The 24,805-nt window shown below is 32.7% G+C and overlaps 1 protein-coding gene across 1 annotated transcript in view; it reads right to left on the bottom strand.

The window, feature by feature from the left end:
* Positions 1-24,805, bottom strand: part of LOC149420470 (uncharacterized) — a 744,323-nt gene that overhangs the window by 380,449 nt on the left and 339,069 nt on the right. Inside the window, exon 3 of the mRNA XM_089636727.1 lies at positions 6,826-6,962. Coding sequence (XP_089492853.1) covers positions 6,826-6,962 — 137 coding nt within the window. The remainder of the gene's footprint in view (positions 1-6,825; positions 6,963-24,805) is intronic.

Raw genomic sequence — 24,805 nt, 5'->3', positions numbered from 1 at the left:
CTTATCTACCTTCCTCTTCCCCAATTTCTTCCAATCCCCACTACCTTCAGCCTCACAAAATACCCCAATTGGAGATGCAATAGTCTCACTGGCTCTAGATGGTTGGGAACAGGTGGGACTCTTGTGCGGATTCACAAGAAAAAATATACATTTTACTTGTAGGCATTCAATAAATCACACAATAAAGATGTGACTGTCATAAACAACCCGATACAGGAAAAATAAAATAAGCCAGGAGATATAAATTACGTAAAAATATTCCGTTTCCTGGAAACCCTATATCGCCGTTCCCCCCAACACACCCCATAACGTACGTATTAGGGGGGTTGGTAAGAAAATCTATCACATTTAACCCCGGTAAGGGGCGGGGGTGATAAATTTCTCCTAGATCGAGATCCTCTCAGGCCATACGTTGATCATAATCGGAGGAAAAACCCCAGAGGGTTATAAGTAATATTTGCCGCAGCCTGTTGGGAATTTGTTGCATTCAAAGGCTGTATTTTGTGAAGGCTTAAAAGCTTTACCTAACTTGTTTATGTTTGCTTTAAATTGACATCGTTAAAGAGTATTAAATACGGTATTCCGCACACTCATGAAGATTATATTAAGTTTGTACTTTGTTTGAGCTTTGACGTTTCATTTTTAATTAGTTGCCTCCAGACGGGCCGCACAACGCACTTGAGCCTCTCCCATTTATCATTTAAATACTGGAACATTGAAGATAAAGCCTCTATTTTTACCTTTTGATAGCTTCACACTTTATTTACTAGTTCGTAGTGGCTAGCGACTATTGAAAACAATCTTATAAAAAACATATTATTATTTTTACATGTATGAAGTCTGGAGTTTGTTTTTATACTTATTGTTTATATGTTTTATTTCGAGATTGGTGATATTTTGCACACATGACTTTTAAAACATGAGAAGAAAACTGTCTAAATGAGATTTCATCAAGCCATCACAAATCTCATTTTCCCACTCCTGAAAGCAAAATAAAGTCCTTGCATCAATGGTTAGGTACTTCAGCTGGTACTATAAATATCTACTTTTGCTTAGGTGCTGATTACCTTCACTAAATAAAAAAATTCGCCTGTATTTGCTTTTTTAAAGCTAAATTTATAATTAAGAAAAAAACAAGAAAGTGTAACTAAATTCGCACCACTATTGCTTGCGTTTTCAAGTTTCTCTGTGTTTTTCAGGTCTTGTTTGGACGATTTTGCCATCCGTGAAAAATATTTTTAAGCTAGTTAAGAATTAGCTAAAATCAACTTTGTGCCTACCAACAATCGTATAAATTGGCAAAAATAATCTTATTATTCGAAATAAAAAAAACCCAGCCACGCAGCGTCCATGTATCATTATTTTTAAACTCTTCGAGACACGAGTATAATTTTTTTTTACATTTGTTAAAAAATATCCGTAATTCTGTACAAATAAGACGCAATATAATATAATATAATATAACAGGATACATTTACATAGGATATGTCGATGGGCAATGGCTATACTAATAATATATATGAAATAAACTACGTACATCACACGAATTTAAAATAAAGGCCATAAAGAAGAGAAAGTAGGTTCTATTTCTAGCTCTTTCAACCCAAAACTACCCTTTCCGTGTTTAAGTGAATCGAAGCCTCCGGGGTCTCAGAAACAAAAGGGTTCACATTAATCCCTACCAATATTCATTACGGAAAAATAGGCCCATAAAGTTTTAAAGGAGCGGAGTTACTGAATATGGAAGAGGTATTTAATTTAATTTAGGTCCCACTGACCCCTCTAAATGCGTAGGGTTAATTTATTTGGCCATTTGTAGTCATAATATTATGACAAATCGTATTCCATATTTAAATTAATAAATGTAAATAGGTCATCGTTGTTTTTTTTATTTTTTTTTTAAATGCAAGCAATTAAAATAAGTATTACAGTTTTTTTTTCAAGCTGAAAGTTTTTTTTCATTGATTTTTTTTTAACCTAGAATGTAGGTCTATGCAATATAATAATGTGTCATATATAATATTTATACTTAAAAAAGGCCAGTGGCTTGGATGTGTTTTGGGTAGGTTACAAGTAGCGTAAAATTTACTAATAATTATGGTAGGCATGGTATGGCACTATGTAATTTTTGTTACAAATTGAGTGTTTTAAATAGAGGTCTTTTACAGTAATAACAGAAGGTATAACAGTAATATACTCAATATGGCGTGATAAAAGTTTGCTAAATACAAACACGCCTTAAAACAAACCATTCATATTTATTTTTATAAATATATCAACAAAGTAACTATACATTGCTCTCTAACTATTTTCATAACTTCTGGCTAGACTGACGATGGGTGTTTGGTATATTTTTTCTTTTTTTTTCTTTTCTGTAAGACGGGACGAACTTACAAAACATAGGTGGGAATAAATTGGTACAATATCTTACATAGGTATTTTGATATCAAAATTATAAGTTTCACTTACGAAACAGTACAAATATAGAAAAATAATCGAGGTTATAAATTTCACATATGAAACAGTACAAAAAATACATAAACGGAGAACAAACAAGAAAAAACAAAAATAAATAAACAGACTGGGATATACACATAAATACAAATCCAAGGTAGGAATTAACAAAATGGTACTCATTCCTCAAAATATATGAAAAAATGTATAATTTTTTTTTATTAAATATACAAACACATTAAAATAATTTACAAATGTAGATATTTCGCGCTAATTGTGAAAGAATGATATTTTTTTAACAAAACTGCCCAACTCAATTGAGAATTTCAGAAATTATTTCTAGTGTTTGTGTTGGGAAGTGGCATCATTGTGGTTTATAAGGTGTAAAATTTCATTAATTGATGTAGATAAAATATAACAAATAGTTATTAAACTAGATGATAAATTTAAATGACATAATGTAATTAAGAAAATAATAGATAATTACGAACTTTAAAATAAATATATGAACTTACAATTTAGCACGTATTTATAATAGTTCTATAAATTTGGCACACAATAGCAAGCGATCGCAGACGTTTTTGCAGATCGAAGACGTTTTGCAAACTTGCAATAATGTGACAAAAATCAGTCGAGTGGTTAAGCATTTCTTTTTACTCTTATTATTATATACAATTATTGACACCTCTGTACAACTTTCTATGATAATTTGTATTGTACATATAGTGCTTACTCAGTTTATTATGTTATTTACTATACATTCATAACTGTACTCCTGAAACTTACATATAAAAGGCTTGAATAAATAAATAATCTTAAAATTTTTAATTTTTATGAGTATTGGGTATTTCATGGCTTTTTTATAGAGAAGAAGTTTGTTTATAATATTAATAAAATAGGAAAAATAAAAATAGAATTATTTGAAAAAAAAAATACAGTGTGTGGCAAGCCTACGCACGACGGAAGTGAAACTTTTAGTATTCTTCTCTCTCTCTTTTCATTTCATATTATTATTATTGAGAATGCTGTACATTATAGTTTTAAAAAGCATAAATTTATTTATAGGCGTGTTGTTAACAAATGAAAGTTTAACTAGATTCCTAATATTGACATATTTATAAGTAGCATGTGATAAAAAAAAAAAAAAAGTTATAAAAATATGGGATTCGAACCCGGGTCCTGCAATACGAGTGTCGAACGCTCTGCCTCTAGACCGCGAGGAGAGGTATCTCGCGCGACGAGAACCGCGTATACAACGTGTACTCCTCAATTGACTTGTCCCGCGTAAATTTTCGTTTTCAAACACGTCAAATGAATATAACATAACGTCTCGTTAACGCTTTATATGGGTCAAATCGAAGATATATCGGCAGTGTGAAGTCATATATGTCGTTTTTCAAAACATTTCCGTATATTTGTCTATCGAGAAAAGATCTATCGTGTTTTAACAGTCTCATACCCGTATGGAGTCTGAATTTGAAAAACATTTCTAAATTTTGAAAAACTCACTTACGGCTGTGTTTTTTACTAAAAAAACTTGTCACGCACGTCTGCGAGGGTAATTAGTCGCGTTATCGGCCTTGATTAGTAATTTTAATGATTTAAAATAAAAATATACCGGCTCGATTTGTAAGCTATATTTCGACCAAAATATCATATAGGTACCGACCGTTACTTCTAGCCAATTACTCGAGTGAACACCTGCCGGTCTAGAGTCTCACTAAATGGATTTAGACATTTCGGGAGACTTTCGGTTAAAATTAACAAATTTATGTAATTTTTTACTACATTATTAAAAATCATGTAGATATCTTCTTATATGTATGCCTGACAAAGTCGCAGCACGAGAGCATTTTATCACTTTTCCTTGTATTAAAAAAGAAAAAAAACAAAACGACAAATGGAAAAAAAATTTGTTAAAGCGGGGATCGAACATCGGTTCTTCACGACGACAGTCGGGCGCTCTGCCTCTAGACCGCGAAGCTGAGTTTGGAGAGTGACCTAAACTAGGTATATAATATTAGCTAGGCTAAAATAGCGAAACGATCACGGTTTTTCGTGACGGTCATGAGTCGGTTTTACTCCGGTCCTCGAAAATGCATAACGCGCGTAAAGAAGTTTCACTTCAAAAAACCTTCGTTTTGAGAGAATCTTTGGTTTTTATTAATTTTTTTTATTAAATTTTTAAATTTTGGATTAAGGGGCGATGATATGTTTTCAGACTTTAATTATATAGATGGTAATTTAAACATTTTTGGTGGAACCTGCAGTAAGTTATTTTTCCGTTGCTAAAGCGATTTCGGTTTTTGGACTCTTTTTTTGATAAGTAAGTTTTGAGAAATAGCTACATTAAAAGTGTTATGAGTGCCGTGGGCACATTTTTAATGGTTTTTTCACGATCGAAAAAAAATTTGGAAGGCAAATGCTATGAAATTTTGTATGAAAGCGACGTGGCTGGTTTTACTAAACCATAGAATTTACCTCACTCAATGACATTAGATAATGGATGAATGACAACACTATCTTATTTTTCAAATATTGTGGACTGATTTTTTTTTTGCATAACTACGTTCAATTATTTCAACAAAAAATAAATATTGATAGACGGTGAAATTTTGAATGAAGTTTTGAAATTAAATATTTGTGAGTAATACTGGACTCCAAACTGACTTTTTTCTCAAAACACAAATCAAATTATAAAAAAGTGTCAAAAAAGCACACTGTTGGAAAAAATAAGAAGATTCCTAAACACAGTGTCCAGTAAAAATGAATACAAAACAATCATTTTTTAATTACTGTAGCAGCATTCTATTTTTACCCGACAATGAATTAATGAAACAAATGACAATACTACTAAAATAGCTATGAGAATTTTACTGAAGAAAAATAGATATACAAAAATCAAGTAAATGTTAGAAGAGTTAAATGTCTTGTCATTTAAACAAATTATTTATTCAATATTTTATTTAAAATCTACGATACTATTAATGGTTGTAAGTCATTTAGCAATTCCCATTCATAAAAAAAGTAAAGACAAAAGTTATACGAAGCAATGAAGACATTTGGCAAATTATAAAAGAAAAAAAAATTGAATAAAATGAAATCAAATCTAAACGAAAATACATGTTTTACTTATTGTTTAATATTATTTTTATTTATTGTGTGGTTATTCCATATTCCAATGTCCTGTTAAAATTGTCATTAACTTTGTTACACTTCTTCTTAAAAGTCTTACCTAGGAAGAAACAAGAAGGGGGAACGAAGACCTACGCCAGTGATATGCAATTGTTATAAACACAAATATTTAATTTGTTTTTTATTTGTAATATCTTTCTTGTTGACAGTGCATTTTATCTCGCTGTTCGGATAATATATTAAAGGAAATTAAATCGTTTCCAAATTGCGTGCCCAAATTCAATATATTGTATGGTGAAATATAACAAAATCGTTTTGTGAAAATATAACATTAGTTGTGATTGTTAATTGAGGTGTATATATATATAAATTGTAAGTTATCCATGGGATGGAATTATCAAGAAACCAAGAGGACTCAAAAAAAACCAATGTCATCATAAGGTAAGGCTTTCTGTCATCTCACGTCGTAGTCCCAGTGATTTTAAAGCGATTGATTTAACTTCTTTTCTTCGTTTACATACAGTCCATTTTAACCGACACTCGGGCATCATACACATATAAATTTTTGAGAAATATTTTTTACTTTTTTAAATAGGGTTTTCCAATAAGATGTGTTATTTTGAATAGCCCGCTATTTCGGTATATGTTACTTTTAAAGATGTCATTTTTTGACATTTGACAAGTAGAAACTATGCCATTAATAAAAAATGGAACGATACACGCTTCGACAACGCATTAAAATTATTAAAATTCACTTGAGTGAATCAAATGCAAATCATCTTGAGTGATGAGGCGCATTTTCACCTCGGTGGCTTCGTGAACAAGCAAAATTGTCGTATCTGGGGCTCGAAAAACCCAAGAGTTATTGTTAAAAAGCCTCTCTTTCCTCAACGTGTGACTGTTTGATGCGGTTTATGGTCCGGCGAAGTCATTGGACTTTACTTTTTTGAAAATCAGGCTGGAGCAACAGTTACGCTGAATGGATCGCGCTATCGAGAGATGATTAATGATTTTTTATGGCCAAAATTGAATGGTATTGATCTGGACAACATTTACTTTCAACAATACGGCGCTACGTGCCACACAAGCAACGAAACCATTAATCTTTTACGATTGAATATCAAAATAACACCTCTTATTGCAAAACCCATATATAAGGATTGTTTTATGACACGATGTATAAAAAAAAACCTATTTAAAAAATCAGAAATAAAATGATATTATTTGGTCCTTTACCTGAACAAGATCACCATAAGTAGCCCCAGCCGCCGTGAAGTTCAGGTGGCAGAGGAAGGGTAGTTTATCTTCTCTCGGTCTCCTGATCTCCAGCTCGTAAGTTCTGCCCACGTCCCCGTAGTACGTGCGATTGCAGGCTGCGAACAACGTAACAAAGTTATTAGTTTAGTTTGATCATTAAATACTCTCAGTGCTACAATTGTACGATTGGAAAAAAATAGCTAAATTATTGTAATAAAAAGCGCTGCCTTAGCCGGAATAGAAAATATTTAGGTAGATTAATTAATTTTGTTAGCATAAGCCCTAAATTTTTTACTATATTACGTGTGGCGAAATATTAATCTCTAATGGCTTTGAATACATACACCAGAGCGAATTATTCCTTAAATCTTGTAATAAAGGACGCGAAATCAAAATCGTAAATCAAAGTTTTCTCAAGAAAATCTATTTGAAGCAATAATAAAAGTAGGTATTCACACAAATTATAAAAAACAAACAAATTCTTAATTAAAAATTTGAAAGTTGGTTCGTCTATGTATTTCATTATTTTATTTCTTTCTACAAAACAGATGAGTTATAAAACTCTTTTTGGCACAGCAACAATTTAAAATACATAATTTTTATTTTTCGGAATAACTTTATTGAGTAAAACCTCAAATTGTGTCTCTCAAACGGTCACATCTGGGACTCGAGTCCCAGATGTGACCGTTTCCTTTTCTGATTTTTCTGTTTCAGATTTTCGTTTAGAAATCACTAATATTGTCTTCAATATTTAAATATTACAATTTGAGGTTTTACTCAATAAAGTTATTCCGAAAAATAAATATTCATTCTAGACTTGCAGAAAAGTCAACAGATGTCGCACATAAAAAATAAAAAATAAGATAGGTTTATCTAAAAAGACGCTGTCTGTATTGCATTTAGTTCGGGTTGAATCTTGCGATCATACATAAAGATAGTTGCCAGTAAAAATGTGCGGTGAAAAATTAAAAAAAAAAAAAAAGGAAAAAAAAAAATGAAGACAATGTTAGTAGTTTTTATTCGAAGTATGAAACAGAAAAATCAGAAAAGGAAACGGTCACATCTGGGACTCGAACCCAGGACAAGGATAAGACAAGGGTCCTGGGTTCGAGTCCCAGATGTGACCGTTTCCTTTACTGATTTTTCTGTTTCAGATTTACGTTTAGAAATCACTAATATTGTCTTCAATATTTAAAATACATAAGTTGGAGTTAATACAATTTTATACAGTTGATAAACTAAAATTCTAAATTTCACTTACAATGATTTAATAACACGTAATATAATAACTTCAAATTGCCCGTAGTATATCCCAAAGTGAGAATACGATGGACATTATTTCATGACTGCTTTACAATTTATTTCCGGCATCTACTTAAAAATTACCCTGGGAACTTCCTTATATAGGTATGTACTGTTGAAAGAAAATTATCACATAAAAAACCCAAGAACTTTGCCTATAATACGTTGAAATGCATTAGGGAATATACAAAAACGTTACGCAGCGCATGTAAAAGCTTTTGAAACGTCTAAAAGGAATTTTCTAAATTGCGTTTATCCCTTTACCACCTATGGTTTCATGTAATTTTTTATTCATCCGAATGTAGAAGTGGCGGCCGTAAATGGGACACAAAATAAATAATGAAAGTAAGTAGGTAGATATATCGACTCCGTGGGGACTGAAATATCCTATACAGTACGAAGGTTACAAAAAACCTGTTCTCCTCTGGCCCCAGGATACTTGCCGTTTTATGCTAAAAAGTTGTTTCCTTCTCATTATTTCCGACAGTTGTACAAAATATCTAACAATAAAGATTCCCATAAAAAAACAAAGAAAATAAATTATTGTTTTTTTTTTTCTCTTTACATTTTTTTCCTTTGTGGAGCGAATTTTTATGAAAAACAATATAAAAACCTAATAAACAATCTTACAACACCTAACGTATTAAATAGCACATATATTAAAATTAAAATTGTGTATTAATATTTCATGTATCATTAGGTAAACTTTTGAGGTAAAAATGTGTTCATAAAATTAACATGTCTTGAAATTTATGTGTTTGAAACGGTAAAAAAATTAGCTTTTAGAACACCCCCTATACGTATTATTATTCTACCGTATTTTAAGCTCACACATCAAAATATACTTGAGTCATAACGATTCAATAAACATAGAAGTAACTCCACCCCTGCTGACATTAGCACTTAGCAGTCATAAACTTATAATTATTGTCTGGTAAAAATACCATGAATAATACCTTAGCGTGGACGATACGCCACTGAACATTTTATAATATCATTTAATTATTATTGGAACAATTTTTCTTTAACTTTTGAAGGTTGTGCCCATCAAAGTTATATATCAATGAAGAAATTTTTTATTTTTTTATTTATTTATTTCTATCTAGAGCAATCCCGAGGACGAGACGAGACAATAGGGCGAGAGGAACTTACAATGTATAGTGGAAGTTAATAGGTAGAATTTTAAAATGGTATTTTGATATCAAAATTATATGTTTTACTTACGAAACAGTAAAAAAATTGAAAAATATTCATTATTTTAAGTTTCATATAGAAAACAGCATAAACATAGACAAGAATTACGTATTTTCGTTTTCATATATTTTTTAAAACCTTTTTTTGAATTTTTTGTATGTGCTGCTGTTTTTATACATATCTGGAGGAGAGTTATAGAGTGTGTAGGCAATATAGTACTATATAATACTGACCTAAACGAAAAAAAAATACGGGGAAAATACTGTTTGCAAGGTAGTATTGTTAATTGTAATACGAGACAAATATGACGTTTAATAACTGGTCAAGAGGTTAAGATCCTGGGTTCTATTCCTAGTTTTGACCGCTATCTTTTTTATTTTCTGTATCTTGTTCTGTTTCATGTTTCGTTTAGATTTGTTAGTATTATCTTCTTCTTTAATTATATGATAATATTTCACCAACAAACTTACCATGTATTTTACTTATCTGTGTCATTACCTATATTACTAACAAACATATTATAGAGATGATATAAATACTATACTATATTAGTTTAACTGTTCTTAACCAAGTGTCCAGATGTACCATGACTTTATCTGCTTAACTGCCTAGTATATATTTTTAGTTTTACACCAATTTTTATTTTTCATGTTATTTTAGAAAACATGAACAAATCATTTAATCATATTTCTTAAACTACCGCATTCCGAATTTATATCCTTTCGAACGCTTTATGTTTTTTAAATTCCCAAAAAATATGTTGTTTTTGAAGATAATATCTGTACATTTGTAGAGCCGAAATGGTAATTATATGAAACTCCCTCGATAGAAAAAAAATCGCAAATTATGTTCCGAAAATTATTAAAAACACATTTTGTTCAGTTATTTGACATGTTATAGGTATGAAAAAATTCAGTGTTTCTCTAAACGCAACTTGAATTTGGTTAAGAAATATTTGCTTTATTTTAAACTAGTCGTCTTTTATTAAATATTTTCACAATTGCCGCTTAATTATTATCTTTTTTTTTAAATATTAACACCTCCCTCTAAAACCCCTCTTTACAAATCTCCCTTTCAAACCTTCTTCTTCATCTACTACGGAGCCTTAAAGGTCACAACTTTCTGGAATTTGTATTTCTATACTCTATGGATTCTATTTTTAATTTGTAAGGATGATGAATGCGAATGTGAATGAAGGAGACCAATGAAGAAGATAATAGAGGGAATATAACAAATAATCTGGATACTTGGTAGTTTAGTTCCAGCGTATCTAGCATAGTCGATCGATAAAGGATTTATCAATATTGTCGATAACTTGTCATCGTTCCCGAGCTCAACTGCAGACCGCCAACGAACAAACAAATGTCCACAATGACTAAGTGTTTTTAATTTATTCGCCGTGAACTTTTGTTTATACGTTAGAGGTCTGCAGTCGTGTTCGGAATCATTGACAAGTTTTTGACATTATTGATGAATCCTTTGTCGATCGACCATGGTACCCAGGAATTGTGTGATGTCAATTTGTGTTTTCGCCAAACGATAGAAAAATAATACATATGCTGTCAACATTTTGTCCATGTGCTGACCTTCATGAAGTGTGAAGGTATCGCGTTATATCGGCACAACACTTACAAAGTTCACCTATTCCTTATACGCAAGTACCCATTAACATATGATACTCCCACACATTACGCAGGGAAATATATAGGATAATTTTTAACGGGAGAATCCTTTTTATCCCACATTAAAAAGCTACGACTTTAGCATGTGACTGCGAATGACTGTTAATGTTTCTAAGCTTTTACCTCAAATTCCCAAAACACGGCTGGGGGTGGCTGTTGGGAGAGAGGGAGGAATGGCGTTTGTGTGAAGTTATTTCAAGTTGCGCCGGTTTAGCCTTACGTTTACGTGCAGCAGATTTTGAGCTACAGTGGTGTCTGTTAGCCTGGATACACACTTACAATTATTAAACATTTCATCTCACTCACCCCTTAATTTATACCATTGTTTTTTTTTTTAATTCCATCTATTTAGAGGCACATTTAGCAAATGTTAAGCAGAAACACTTCCTTTTTTCAAATTTATGTTTTTGTGGGTTTGACTGACCTTACGAAACCTTATGAAATTCAAAGCGTATTATTAGAAAACAACAAAATCTGTATATTTTTGCTTTGTACTTGTCCGCTACATTGATTAATCTAAAATTTTATTTGCTAATAGTAGGTTTTTCACTGTTTTCCAAACATTAAACAGCTAAAGTAAAAAAAGATAACTATATTTGACTTTGTAGAGAGCCTAGACTGTTTTTACAGTAAACTTTATAACTTAATAGTTTGCATGACCGAGTCAAAATATTTGTATATCTGTTGTGCTAAGCAACTCTAAAAACTGAGGTTTTGCCCATATCACACTATCTCCCCCAACGCAACTGTTTATACTAATAAATTGTAATAGTGTTTTCAAACGTACGTACGTGCGAGCAAGTACAATATTTTTGATCGACACATTAAAATCATGAATTTAAAAGAAAATTATTTATTTTTTTAAATTTCATAAATTTTCGACGGCGGAGTGGTAATGATCTCGATTAGTAAGCCGGAGGTCGGGGGATCAAATCCTGCGCGCGCAAGTAAATTCATTGGATTCATTTGTGTTATTTCACAATTTATTAATTTTAAATAATATTTTGTATATTTGCAGCACGTTTTAGAGTGGAAGGTACTCTTAGTATTGCCCGGGTGTAAGACCACCAATCAGAATTGAAACGATGGTTATATTGGCTTTAGCCGTGTTTGGTGACTAGGTCAAAATAGCCAGACACTTCTCCACCTTCCATTTTCCCATCTCCCATTTTCTCCCCACTATTTTCACAACATATACCAATTGTGGATGCCATAGTCTTTCTGACTCCAAACGGTTGGGAGCAATTGAGACTTAAAAAGATTATGTGCTGTGCAGGTAAGTAGATTGGGGGTTTCCAAATATCTTAACATTACTCTAATACATCGCAGCTTTTAAAACCTGCCCCACGTTCTCGGAGTAAATAATCATTATAGTGAAATACACTGCGATCAAACATGTTCGGCCAATATTTGCCCAGTCGAGATCCCGGACACGTACTTTCTCTCCTCCAACCGAGAAACCTGAGATCATTACCTAAAGTGGTTTTAGTAAGACACTTCATCCTTTTTTATACCCAATAGGCTGTATTCTGTACCCCCCAACTCGTATGCGAGCACATTTATACTGAATGGGCAACGGCTCTTTGAAAGAACTCGCCCTAACGTTGATTTATACCTACACGTGAACACGTACTAAAATGATGCCAGAGGTATATTGTTCGGTGATTGAATTTAAGACAATGACCCTTTTGACAAATTAGTTATTAGTTAGTAGGTCGCACAGTATTCGAATAACATAATTATATACATACTTGCGACAGATGTGAGACAATATATGTTTAATTAAATAACCTCACGAAAAAAATAAATCGTTAGCTTTAATTTGGCTATCTGGGCGACTGCCATATTCAGCTTTAACAATTGATTATTGCGGCAATCTTAAGATTCACCGTAGTGCGTTTATACACTAATAAAAATTTTTGTGTTTTTGGTTTTAACAAAGTTTTCTCACAGATTCCATTGTTTGTGGGAAACAACAATATATTACACTCAATCAAAACAAATAAGTTATGGTCGAGGGGTAAGGCTCTCAACTAGCAAGCTGGAGGTCGCCTGTTCAAATCCCGACGCGCGCAAGTAAATTTTATTTTATGTATTCCGCTATTTACTCATTTGAAATATTATACAGTATATTTGCGGAACGTTCCAGAATGGTAGACACTCTTAGTATCGCCCTGGTGTAAGACCACCATTCAGAATTAGAACGTCGCTGGTAATAGTACAAAAAAAAATATTCTACTTTATAATTGATAACGTATCACGGTTAATTACATGGGTACAATACGTACAATTGTACATATACCTGCAATATGATTGATCTCATAAAGTATGTAAATACCCCGCGTAACCAGCTAAATAGAAAGAAAACCTTTGGTTTGCGTAAATGTGAAGTTTTGGCACTGTTATTGCACGGCAAGGGTTTGCAGATCCTATCAGAATCAAAACCTTGCTTAAAATAGCTGTGGCCTTTTTTTAGTCCTGATCTTAATGGCAAGGTACGTCTCTGCCTTCTTATTTCTCATCATTTTCCCTCCATGCATTCCTCTCCCTTCAGACTCTCCCACTTGATGATTTGATGACATTCAATGATCGCTTCGGATTGTGGAGACGCTTGCAAAAGATCTACAGCACGACATCAGATTGTTCACATTTCAGTGGGTTCAAATTGATTATATTAAAGAAATTTCGAAGATTAGATATTTAGGAGGTGACAATTTTGCCATAGGTTTCCTCATGTGCTTCGCTACGTTATGTGACTTAGCAGGGGCTCCACTCTTCATAGGGTGATATTTGTCCAGGTCTTCGTAGCTGGTGAGCGAACCCATCTGCTCACCAGCTGCGTGGCAGGCCAGATCGTAAGGGACCGGTTGAGAGAGACCCTTTGACCTCTCCAGCCGGACATTCTCTAACGTAGTGGGAAGGGTGGATTCATACGTCACTTCTGGACACATTGACCTCAGATTCCTACCCACCCCTCATACCCCTTTCATTCCAAGAACTTCCTATCCTGTCTTTCATGAAAATAATCTACACACAATATCCCAAAGATGAAATGGAGTTAATGTAACAAAAGATACAGAACATGTAGGGGTTTCCCGTCAGTGGAATTACTTATTTTGTGGTATTTTTTATTTATTATTATTTTATATTCAAAAATGTATTAAATTCTAGTTTTTTTTTAGTTTTTCAATGAACATGTACATAAACTTCATATTTCATCAGCACCAAGATAATTCACCCACCTAGTTCATAAAATCTTCAACCTCCTCCCTAATGAGGTTGAAGATTAACAGAAACCGAACTCCATACTTTCAAAACACAAATAAATACATGGATCCTAACATCTGCAACACATTTCAACCATAACACACATACATTCCACACTTTAATCCCTTAATCTCCCTTCACAAATCTCTCACATTCCTCAATTGTCTTAAATCATATAAAATATTTTACTTTTCAATGTTAACTTTTTATTTGACACATAAAGTATTAACTAAATCGGAATTGTATGCTATTGAATCATCCCCTTCATCCCTACATCCCTAAATCTCTTAATCCCTACATCTTTACATCCCCAAATCCCTCATCCCTTCATCCCTAAATCCCTACATCCCTAAATTTCTACATCCCAACATCCCTACATCCCTACATCTCTACATTCCTTAATCCCTAAATCCCTACATCCTTACATCCCTCATCCCTCCATCCCTAAATCCCTACATCCTTACATCGGTACATCCCTAAATCCCTACATCTCTACATCCCTATATCCAATATAAATTTTGTTTGAAATATTATCTCACAATCTTGGTTAAGACTAGATGTGTATTTGAACACATGTAATATTTAATAATATAGGTACAAGTGCATACTGTTTTCAAATTAGTTTTGAAATATTTTTATTCATTATAAACTTACACGGTTTAACCTGAGTAGTAAGCATATGTTACATCTGTATATAATATAACTTTAATAAACACGTATGTAGTACCTACCAACGATAAAATATTATATGTAATTTTGTCAGACCACGCCTTGGTAATTTAGGAGGTTTATAAACAATTTTTGTCGTATTTATATAATTATTATATTTTCTTCTTAATTGCTTCATATGTTTACTTCGTGCGGTAAATTTATCTTTTCTTTTCACTGCAAACATTTTAACTATTATAACTGTTTTAATTTATATGATATACTATAATGATGTGCGATAATTGCTAACATCTATTCCAAAACATGTGAACATCTCAGCACAGTTTCTGCTAATGAGGTTTTCACGAAAAAATAATTGTACTAACAGTACTGTGATATCCTGGAGAATAGTTTGTTTTATTAACACCGCAGTTTTATAATTAAATAGTTTGATACAATACCTGGAGTTAAAACAAACCAACGCAGCCAGGAAGATAGCCGTGGGAGAGTGTGATATCCTAAAGAGTAGTTAGCCATACATACCTGCCGACAATACAGGAATTAAGATTATAATAAATATCTTTGCGAACTCAAGGTCGAGGCCAAGAACCGTTCCTACCGCCGACTTATAATAATCCGAGCTAATTGTTTTACATCACAAATGAAGTCCAAAATATTTTGTTGACACCGGAGTTGTTATAAGATTTTATGACAAAACCCAGAGTTGCAACGTGTACAAGTAGAGAAATAAATAAAATAAATGTATTTGCGGAAAAACGGTATTTTAAAGCACAAGTTAATTTATTGGTTCCCCTTGTTGACGACCACTTAAACGTAGCCTCTAAGATTGCAGACCCTCCAGCATTACTTCCCGACGCAAGGGTGTTTATCTCAGTCTGAATGTATGGCCGTATATTTATCATTGGCAAAACTAAACTCAGAAGCATGCCAGGAAGGGGGAACTGAGATAGAAACGTTACCCGAGGTTCTACAAACTGCCAAGACCCGAGGAATTTGTACATATGTGGATGTTCATATTAAAATGCACGCTTTATTAAGCACGTATGCTTTTCTTTTTACAAAGCTTAGTGAGTTTTGTTTGGTAATATAAAAACTGGAAAAAAGTAAACCTTGACAGTTATAATGTGGTTAACAATCTTGTAAAGATAATAATATATAACCAGTCCGATGGTTGATGATTGAACAGTATATGCAAATCAGCAAAATTATAAAAACATTTTATTTTAATACCGCACAAGAATCCCAACTTCTCCCAATCGTCTGAAGCTAGTGAAACTATGAAATTTCAAATCGAGGTATGCTGTGAAGCTGAAAGTAGTTGGGAAAATTAGGAGATGAGCTAGACGAAGGTTGGAAAGTACCTGTTTATTCAAACACAATCCAAGCAATGTTTCAATTCTGAATGGGTTTTTTGAGAGTATCTTCCGTTCTGGAACGTGCCGTAAATATATTTTATTTTAAATTCATTAATTGTAAAATAACACAAATTATTTACTTAAAATTGAATCCGCAACCTCTGGATTGTTGGTCGAGACCTTACCCCTCGACCACGTGAGGTGTCAATATCTCATTAAATATTTACATTTTTTCTTATTATATGTTAATTTTATTGAAAACGTCAATGTTAGAGTGAATAATTGGTTATGGAAGTCAATTATTGACATAGTCTTAGTCCTCCAGCTAGATCTTAATAGTGTCTTCTTCCAATTTACTTACCCTTCACAAAATTATTCCTTTTGGGGAATGAGATCTACGCAATTATATTCATTCTCTCGTCCAGACGTATATATTGAAATAAATTGCTCTTCATTGCAAATTGAAATCAATTACCGTATTAATAATACAGAAATGTGCATTGGTGATGCCAGCCAGATAGTGTCTTGCAAGTCATAAATGAAATAATAAAGTAAAATAACAATGAACGAGTTAGAAAGTGAACAATTCCTTAAGGTTAATATTTTATAATATTAATTATAATAATAATAATTTAATTTCAGGTTCCATGAAAGTCCTATTCATGTGGTAGTGAAATAATAACACAATTAACAAGAACTTTCACAGAAATTGAATTTAAACTTTGAAATTCAATATATTGTTTAAACTCTGGGAAACAACCCGTCCTTACTTTGTTTACACTTATTAATAAAAAATATAAACATGTTTCAAAATCAATGGTTTTTTCATCGGAGTATTAAATTTTTGTTGTTGTTTTAATTATTAATTAACCAACATTTATTGTGCATACAAATACAAGTTTTTTTATATAAAGCATATCTATAGACTTAGTCTTCTCCGAGAATAGCAGAGATTTTGATATCTTAAGGAAAGTGAAAAGCGAAAAAAAAATTAAAACTAAACGAAATGAGTAAAATAGAAAAGAAATGAAAAATAAATGAGAAAAAAAGAGATAAATACAGAATTCTGTTATAATTTTTTGAAGTTCGTCAAGATAAATAGTAACATTTCATTCGTAGATTATATTTTATATTATTTGGTTTTACGCCTAGCCGGGCTCTTACAATAATAATACTGTAGAAGTTATCTTTCCGCAGAACATTACGCCTTTTTTTACTGTCCCTGCATGAATATTGTTTTTTTTTACATTGACTGAAATTATAATTAATAAGAATTTGAATTTGAATGTGATTCTTGAGTTTTTTTAAGTTTACATTATAATCGATTATTTCCTGTGTTTTCAGTTTTAAAGAAACCTTGAAGGAATAAAAATATTTTGAAAAACCTGTATAATAATCATTGAAGCGTGGGAAATGAGTAAAGACGACGATATTAATATGAAGTTGTCTTAAAATAAAAATGGATATCTTGGGAGGAAGTTTTTTTTACTGTGGTGTAAATATTCGTATTGTACAAAATATATACATAGTACGTAGCAAAACTACGTAGTACTTACTTCTAAGCTCTAGACAGAACGTGACCAGCGTAGCAGAAAGGAGAGAAAACTGAGTGTCTAAGGGGAGATGGATTAACTCGCATCACCTTCAGCTGTAATTGACTTCCGTATTGTGGAGCTATTTTCTATGCAATCAATTAAACAGGCACAGAGGAAATCAAATTGTTGAACGTGCTCAGTAACGAAATATATAGTACATTTCAATTATGTATATGTAAGTGGAAGAGAAAAAGTGTAAATGGAACTAAATTGGTTGATAAGTATGATTTTTTTCAACTTTTAAGAATTTTCTAGGCCATCATTTCAAATAATGGAAAGAGGAACGTAGAATGTATGTGTTAATTTTATTCAAATGGGAAATTTTCAAAATTAAATGGAAGATTTGAGTCTAGTTAAGACCTTAGAGATAGATGTTGAATAAAGGGGAGGCAATTTTAGATAAGACGTTATAGAAGAGAGGGTCAGTAAAAAATCCATCTAAAGTTTCCAGTTCTATATCACAGAAAATACAATCTAAGGAATCAAGGATGTAAAATTTAAAACAGTGAAAAAAAAACGAAACAATGTCGAATTATCATTCGAATAACTGAGGATTTTTTAAAATGGGAGTTGTTGAAACAACGGTTTAATTGAAGACAAATTCCCGTCATTCTCGTTGGTAGTTGATATTCTGACATCTGGCATAAAATGTGATTGATTAATTTTATTAATATAAAATGTAATGTACATAGATATGATGTTGAAATTGAAACGTTGCTGAAATGAATTTAGCTGTATTTGGTGACCAGATCTGAATAACCGGGCACTTTCTCACCTTCCTCTTTCCCATCTCCTTCCATTCTCCGTTACTTTCAGCCACCTAACACCCTAATTAAGGGTGCTCTAGTTTCACTCACTCCAGGCGGTTGGGAGCAGTTGGGAATCTTGTGCGGGTTTCTCATTGAAAAGTGGGTTTAATGTTTATTTCTTGCAAAAACAAATTAATTTATATTTTAGTACCTACTTATTATCACTTAATTTCTTAGTAAAATGCTTGTACTTCAAAATATATCTCGAAGAAGTAATAAATAAAATAACAGTTCAATCTAAATCCTAAAATTCTCCAACTATATATCTAAATAAAATAACTTCTGATGGCGAAAAGATTCCCTTTCTAAGATAGCATATTAATCTCCAAAGTCTTAGGCAAGTAAGTACCTTAAACTCGCATGAAGGCATATAAACTTTCATTCTTTGAAATAGAAAATAAAGGTTGGAAAATTTTCCCACGAGAGTTGGCGCTAAGCATGAAAAACTTATTTTATATACTGTATTTTTTCACGAAGAGAATTCGCCTGGAACGGACGCTGTAACTTTTATTTTTTCTCGGAAAAGAGGGGAGGTAAATTTGTACCTGACAAAATCGATGACGGTGTAAAAACGTACTTGTATTTAAAGATAAATAGGACATTCGTAATAATTTATCGTTTCCCTAACTGTTGCAGATAAAATATAAAAGAGTAAACAAAAGTATTTTTGGTTTAATAAATTTGTTTTTCCGAACGTATTGCCTACGCATTGTAATTATGCGTATAAACGGTTAAAGCTTTGAAAAATACATTTCTTTATTTTGTTGCGGGATGACCAAATAAAAGAAATTATGACAACAACATGGGAAAGTAGAAAAACAGATTCGCTCCTTTCCGGTCTCACCACTTTTAACGCCAAAAGAAATTCAAAAGATATAATTTTGTATGTTGGACAACTAGTATTTTATGAACGCATATTATGTTAAGTGTATCACTTCGTGGATAAACATTATTATGATTTGAATAAAATAACTTTTTTTTAAACTAATATATTGAATATACAATAAATACATAAGCTACCCGGGTTTGGTTCATCCTGATCTTTTGTCAAGTATATCTGGGCATATAAATATATATGCTTACAAGGGTTCCATGATAACTCAACACAGTGACAATTCAACACACTTTAAAAAAGTGATATGAAGTCATTAGAAACGATGAAATTTTTTTTTCTAACCTAACCTAACGTACGTAACTCAGTTAATAAAGTTTTTGTTTCATCACTTTCAATGACTTTATATAATTTTTTAAAGATGTGATGATTTATCCGGTTACCGCTTACAAGTATGTTTTTATACTTTTTTATATTAGGTACCCTACCGTTGACAAGTGTAAAATTTTAATTTCTTCTTCGTGATATCAGATGGTGTTGGACAACATCATGTTTACCGAAACTATTGATGCTGAAGGACTATAATATTCGCTTTCTGCCAGATATTTTCTTAACATCTATGTCATTCTCTGTATCATAAGCTCAAACTAAAAAAGATACAGCAGTTTGCGCGTGCGTTTACAATTTCCTTGGCCTTCGACGTACGTTCTGAATTATTTATTCGATTTGTCCAGGGAACTCAACTTGCGACGCAAAAGTAAGAGTTCGAAGGTTTCTATTTTCTTTTCTGTTGCTTTGTCAGGGTCTAAACTTTCCGTAGATGAGTAATGAGAAAAAACTTCATCTGATTATTGGCAAATGGATTTTAAGATTGATATCTCCATAGTACATAAGTAAAGTACTTCTGTAACAGAAATGTTGCAGAAATGCTGGTATATTATACCACCATCTTTGAAAGATCTATGCAATTTGTGCTTTGTTCTTCGTTCTTAGAAGAATAAATTTTAAAAATGAAAGATTGTTACGTACAAAACATTTCCCAAGACGAAACACGTCAAGGTAATATTTTAAAAGCTTTTTATGTAACGCTGTTGATTTAATTCCCTTATTAAACTAAGGCATTAGCGAAACCACCGGAAGGATAAATCGCATTGCAATAAAATTACAAGTGGTAGACAAATTTATTAATTTTTTCAGCATTCACTAATAATCAATAGATAGAGACTTGTATAATATCAACACCAGTCAATGGCTGAGTTGGGATTCTACGGCTGGGTAAGCCCTCCATCGCAACACAAATAGCATTTTCCGCTTACGTACTATAGTAGTAAAAAATTTTCAAATTATTGTTAGGTTATTCATAACCCGGGAATACTGTCTTTCATTCAAAATAAATAAATAAAGTTCTAACACAGCAATCAGCAAAATACAAAATCGATATTCCTGCAAATATCGTCACTTGCAAAAGAAGGATCAAATTTTTACCTAATGATCAAATAAATATATCAAACAAGTATTTTACAGATAAATCTTCTCTATCAGTTATCTCTATGCAAAGTATAGTAAGTGTAATATAAAATAATAAACCACTTCCTTCCTCAAACGTTCTCCAGATTTAGAAATCGACGCATCACGTTCTATTCAGTAATTCCGCAGCTTCGTTCTGTTCGTCTTTTCAGCGGCGTTCGCTTTGCCGTTTAGCGGCGGAAGAGGTACATCTGAAGATGGAATAAATTGGCAGAATTCAGTCTCGGGCCGATGCGATGGCGGGGCCGGGCGTCGCGATGCCGAAGCGCGGCGTCCCGACTCCCCACTCCCGACTAACTGACTTTCCGGCGGAAACTGCACTCGGAGGCTGTGTTCAAGACGCAGCTCAGACTTTTATAATATCACCGAATCAAGAACCTTCGTCTCGACACCTACGTGAGGTTGTAATGCTCACGTTCCAGATTTCCGAAGAAATTCCATTTGTCTCGTCTTTTATTGATTAACTGCATATGTATGAAAGTGTTTTAATTATTTTTTGTATTATAACCTTACAAGAATCCCAACTGCTCAATTGTTGTGAAATATTATGTTCCATATAGTATGTTTCGGAGGCACATGTCATGTAATGACAGCAAATCTATAGCGTCAGGGCAGTCAAATCTTGAATAAAAAATATAATTAAATAAAAGACGATAACATATTTTTCATCTTCCTTAACTTCGACTAATTGAGTTTACTTTGTAAATTCATTTATATGTATACCAATTTTAAATAAATAAAACTTTAAATTTTATTTAGACATATTTTAATTTGTACGCATTAAAATGAGGAGACCAAATGCATGAATTATATTGTACCCGTCTTCTAACCACAGATGTTTATAATAATTTTATGGTTTTTAGGTCTTTTGTGAATCTGAGAATAAATCTAAGCTTTTGTAATTTTTTAATAGTTGTAATATGATTTACGAAGTGTAATTTGGAGTAAAAGATAATGCCAAGGTTGTTGAATGTTGAGGAATTGACTACTGATGATAAAATCGCAAATAGTTTTGCGACCTTTTTTTCATCTGTTTACAAAAATGTCCAACCAACTCTCAATATTGACTCTTCCCTTCACACTGTACAGATTGGGCCCTCATTCGACCTGGTCAGTATTTCAGAAAAAGATGTTAAGGAGGCACTCTCAAATTTAAAGAAACCTCACTCCATCGGTCCTGACAATATTCCAACATTTATACTAAAGGGTTGTTCCGACCTTTTAATACCACCATTATGTCATCTCTTCAATGTTTGCCTAAAAAACGGGATTCTCCCAGACATCTGGAGATTAACTAAAATAACCCCTATCTACAAGAAGGGAGATAAACGCGATATCCGGAATTATCGACCAGTTGCCGTTCTATGTTCCATCATGAAAATATTCGAGAAAATTCTACATAAATATATACTTAATCACGTTAATCCAATTCTTGATGACCGTCAATATGGTTTTAGACCCCAGATGTCAGTAACATCAAACCTCTTATGCATCTCAGATTTCTTATCACAAACTCTCGACAATCGGGGACAGGTGGATGTTGCTTATTTCGACCTGGAAAAAGCATTCGACAAGGTTGACATCGACATTCTTCTAAATAAGCTAGCTTCATTTGGTTTTTCCAAAAGACTACTCTGTTTTTTTGCTTCATATTTTCGAAATCGTAGACAGTTTGTTTATTATAAGGGTTCCAGTTCTTTGGAATTCACAGTTTTTTCTGGAGTTCCTCAGGGGTCTATCCTTGGACCACTTCTGTTTCTGATTTTTATCAACGATATTGGTTCAGTCATCACACATTCGCTGTATTTACTATTTGCAGATGACTTGAAACTATATCGTTCAATAAAAAACCATCTTGACTGTATTCTCCTTTAACGTGACATTGACTGCGTCTCAAACTGGGCCAAAATAAATGGCTTGAACTTCAGTACACCCAAGTGCAATATCGTCTCGTATACAAGATCAAAGAAACCGCATGTATTTGAATATACAATCAATGAAATTATTCTCCAACACCTAAATCAAATCAAAGATCTAGGAGTTATTTACGACAGCAAACTAACCTTTCACCAACACATCGATGATTTAATAAGCAGAGGATACAGGCTTCTCGGCTTCGTAATTAGAAACTCATATCCGTTTCCTAACACAAAAACACTGACGTTATTATATAACACACTAGTCCTAAGTGTACTTGAATCAAACTCGATCATCTGGGCTCCACATGAATTAACATACACTTTACGCATTGAAAGAGTCCATAAAAAAATTTTAAGGTTTTTATTCTCGCGGCTCTATGGACGTTACCCTTGGCTTTACCCATCGATTTATATATTAGGCATGACCAATTACCACTCCCTAGAGACACGTAGAGGTATTGCTTTGCTTAAATATTTTTTCCAACTAATAAACGGTCACTTATCTAATAATGAGATACTGGCCCAATTAAATTTTTGAAGTGAAACTTCTTTACGCGCGTCATGCAATTTCGAGGACCGGAGTAAAACCGACTCATGACCGAAACGAAAATGCGGGTACCCCCACCACCGATTAAAGTTCATTTGATCTAGTCAAAGTTTTGAAGTAACATATAAATGCTTCTTAGCTCATCCCGACAACTGGCGTTGGTGGTGTAATGGTCAGCATAGTTGCCTTCCAAGCAGTTGATCCGAGTTCGATTCTCGGCCATCGCACATTATTTTTTTGTTTTTAACGCCTTTTTCATTCAATATCTTATTTTTTAGTAGGTCAGAACATTTTTTAAAAGAAAATAATATTGCAAAATAATAAAAACACTTATCTCACTGTGATAAAACATTACTCCGCTAGAGCGCGCTTTGCGTTATTGTGTTGGATTAAAATTATTATCTAATCCGTATATTATGATAATTGTATTACATTTATTTAATTAATTTATTTATTTTGATAATATGTAATAATTTACAGAAAAAAAAATTAAAACTATCTCCCTCTGATAAAATATCCGTTCGCTAGAGCGCACTACGCGATCTTGTGTGGGATTCTATTTCTGTACATTGTACATTATTTTTAAAAATATATTATATTTTGGGTGTGATGTAGGTAACATTATAAAACATAACAAGCTCTCATATTTTCAGAACCTACATAATATAATCAATTTATGCGGCTTTGCTTACAGTTGGTGCTCAGCGTGGTTGGCTTTCAATCAGTTAAGCGAGGTTCGATTCTCGGCTGTGGCATTTTTGAAGTGAAACCTTGTTGAGGTGGGGGAGCCGCTCACGAACGTTCTCTTTCTTCTCTTCTTTCCTCTCTCTCAGACACCAGCGAACTGCGCCACGCCAAGCATCAGCTGAAACTAGAAGTTTCACTTCTGTCTTGCGTAGGCTTGACACACCCACTTTTTTTGTACCAGAGTCTCACTCTCGAGGACGTCATCACAATCTTCTATATAGTAGAGCAAACCGCACTAATTTATTAATGAACTCACCTGTGGGGAGAGCTACGTGCTTTTTGAATGCGGTAGATAAGAAATTAGATTTATTTTTTGTGTCCTATAGCGCATTTGCGAGATTTTTGGCATTGCATATACACTGCATAAATGGTACAATTATAACGTCTTAGGCTTTATTACCTGTAATTGTTATAAATAAATGTACAAATTATATATAAATAAATAAATAAATAAATAAATAAATGTTGAATTCTTTTAAGATAATCATATTTGATAATATTTTCTAGGCACCTT

Source organism: Hesperophylax consimilis, chromosome 10 (genome assembly GCF_061612785.1).
Source record: "Hesperophylax consimilis isolate HC1 chromosome 10, BYU_Hcon_1.0, whole genome shotgun sequence".
NCBI lineage: Eukaryota > Metazoa > Arthropoda > Insecta > Trichoptera > Limnephilidae > Hesperophylax > Hesperophylax consimilis.
This window is presented reverse-complemented; position numbering and strand designations above follow the sequence as displayed.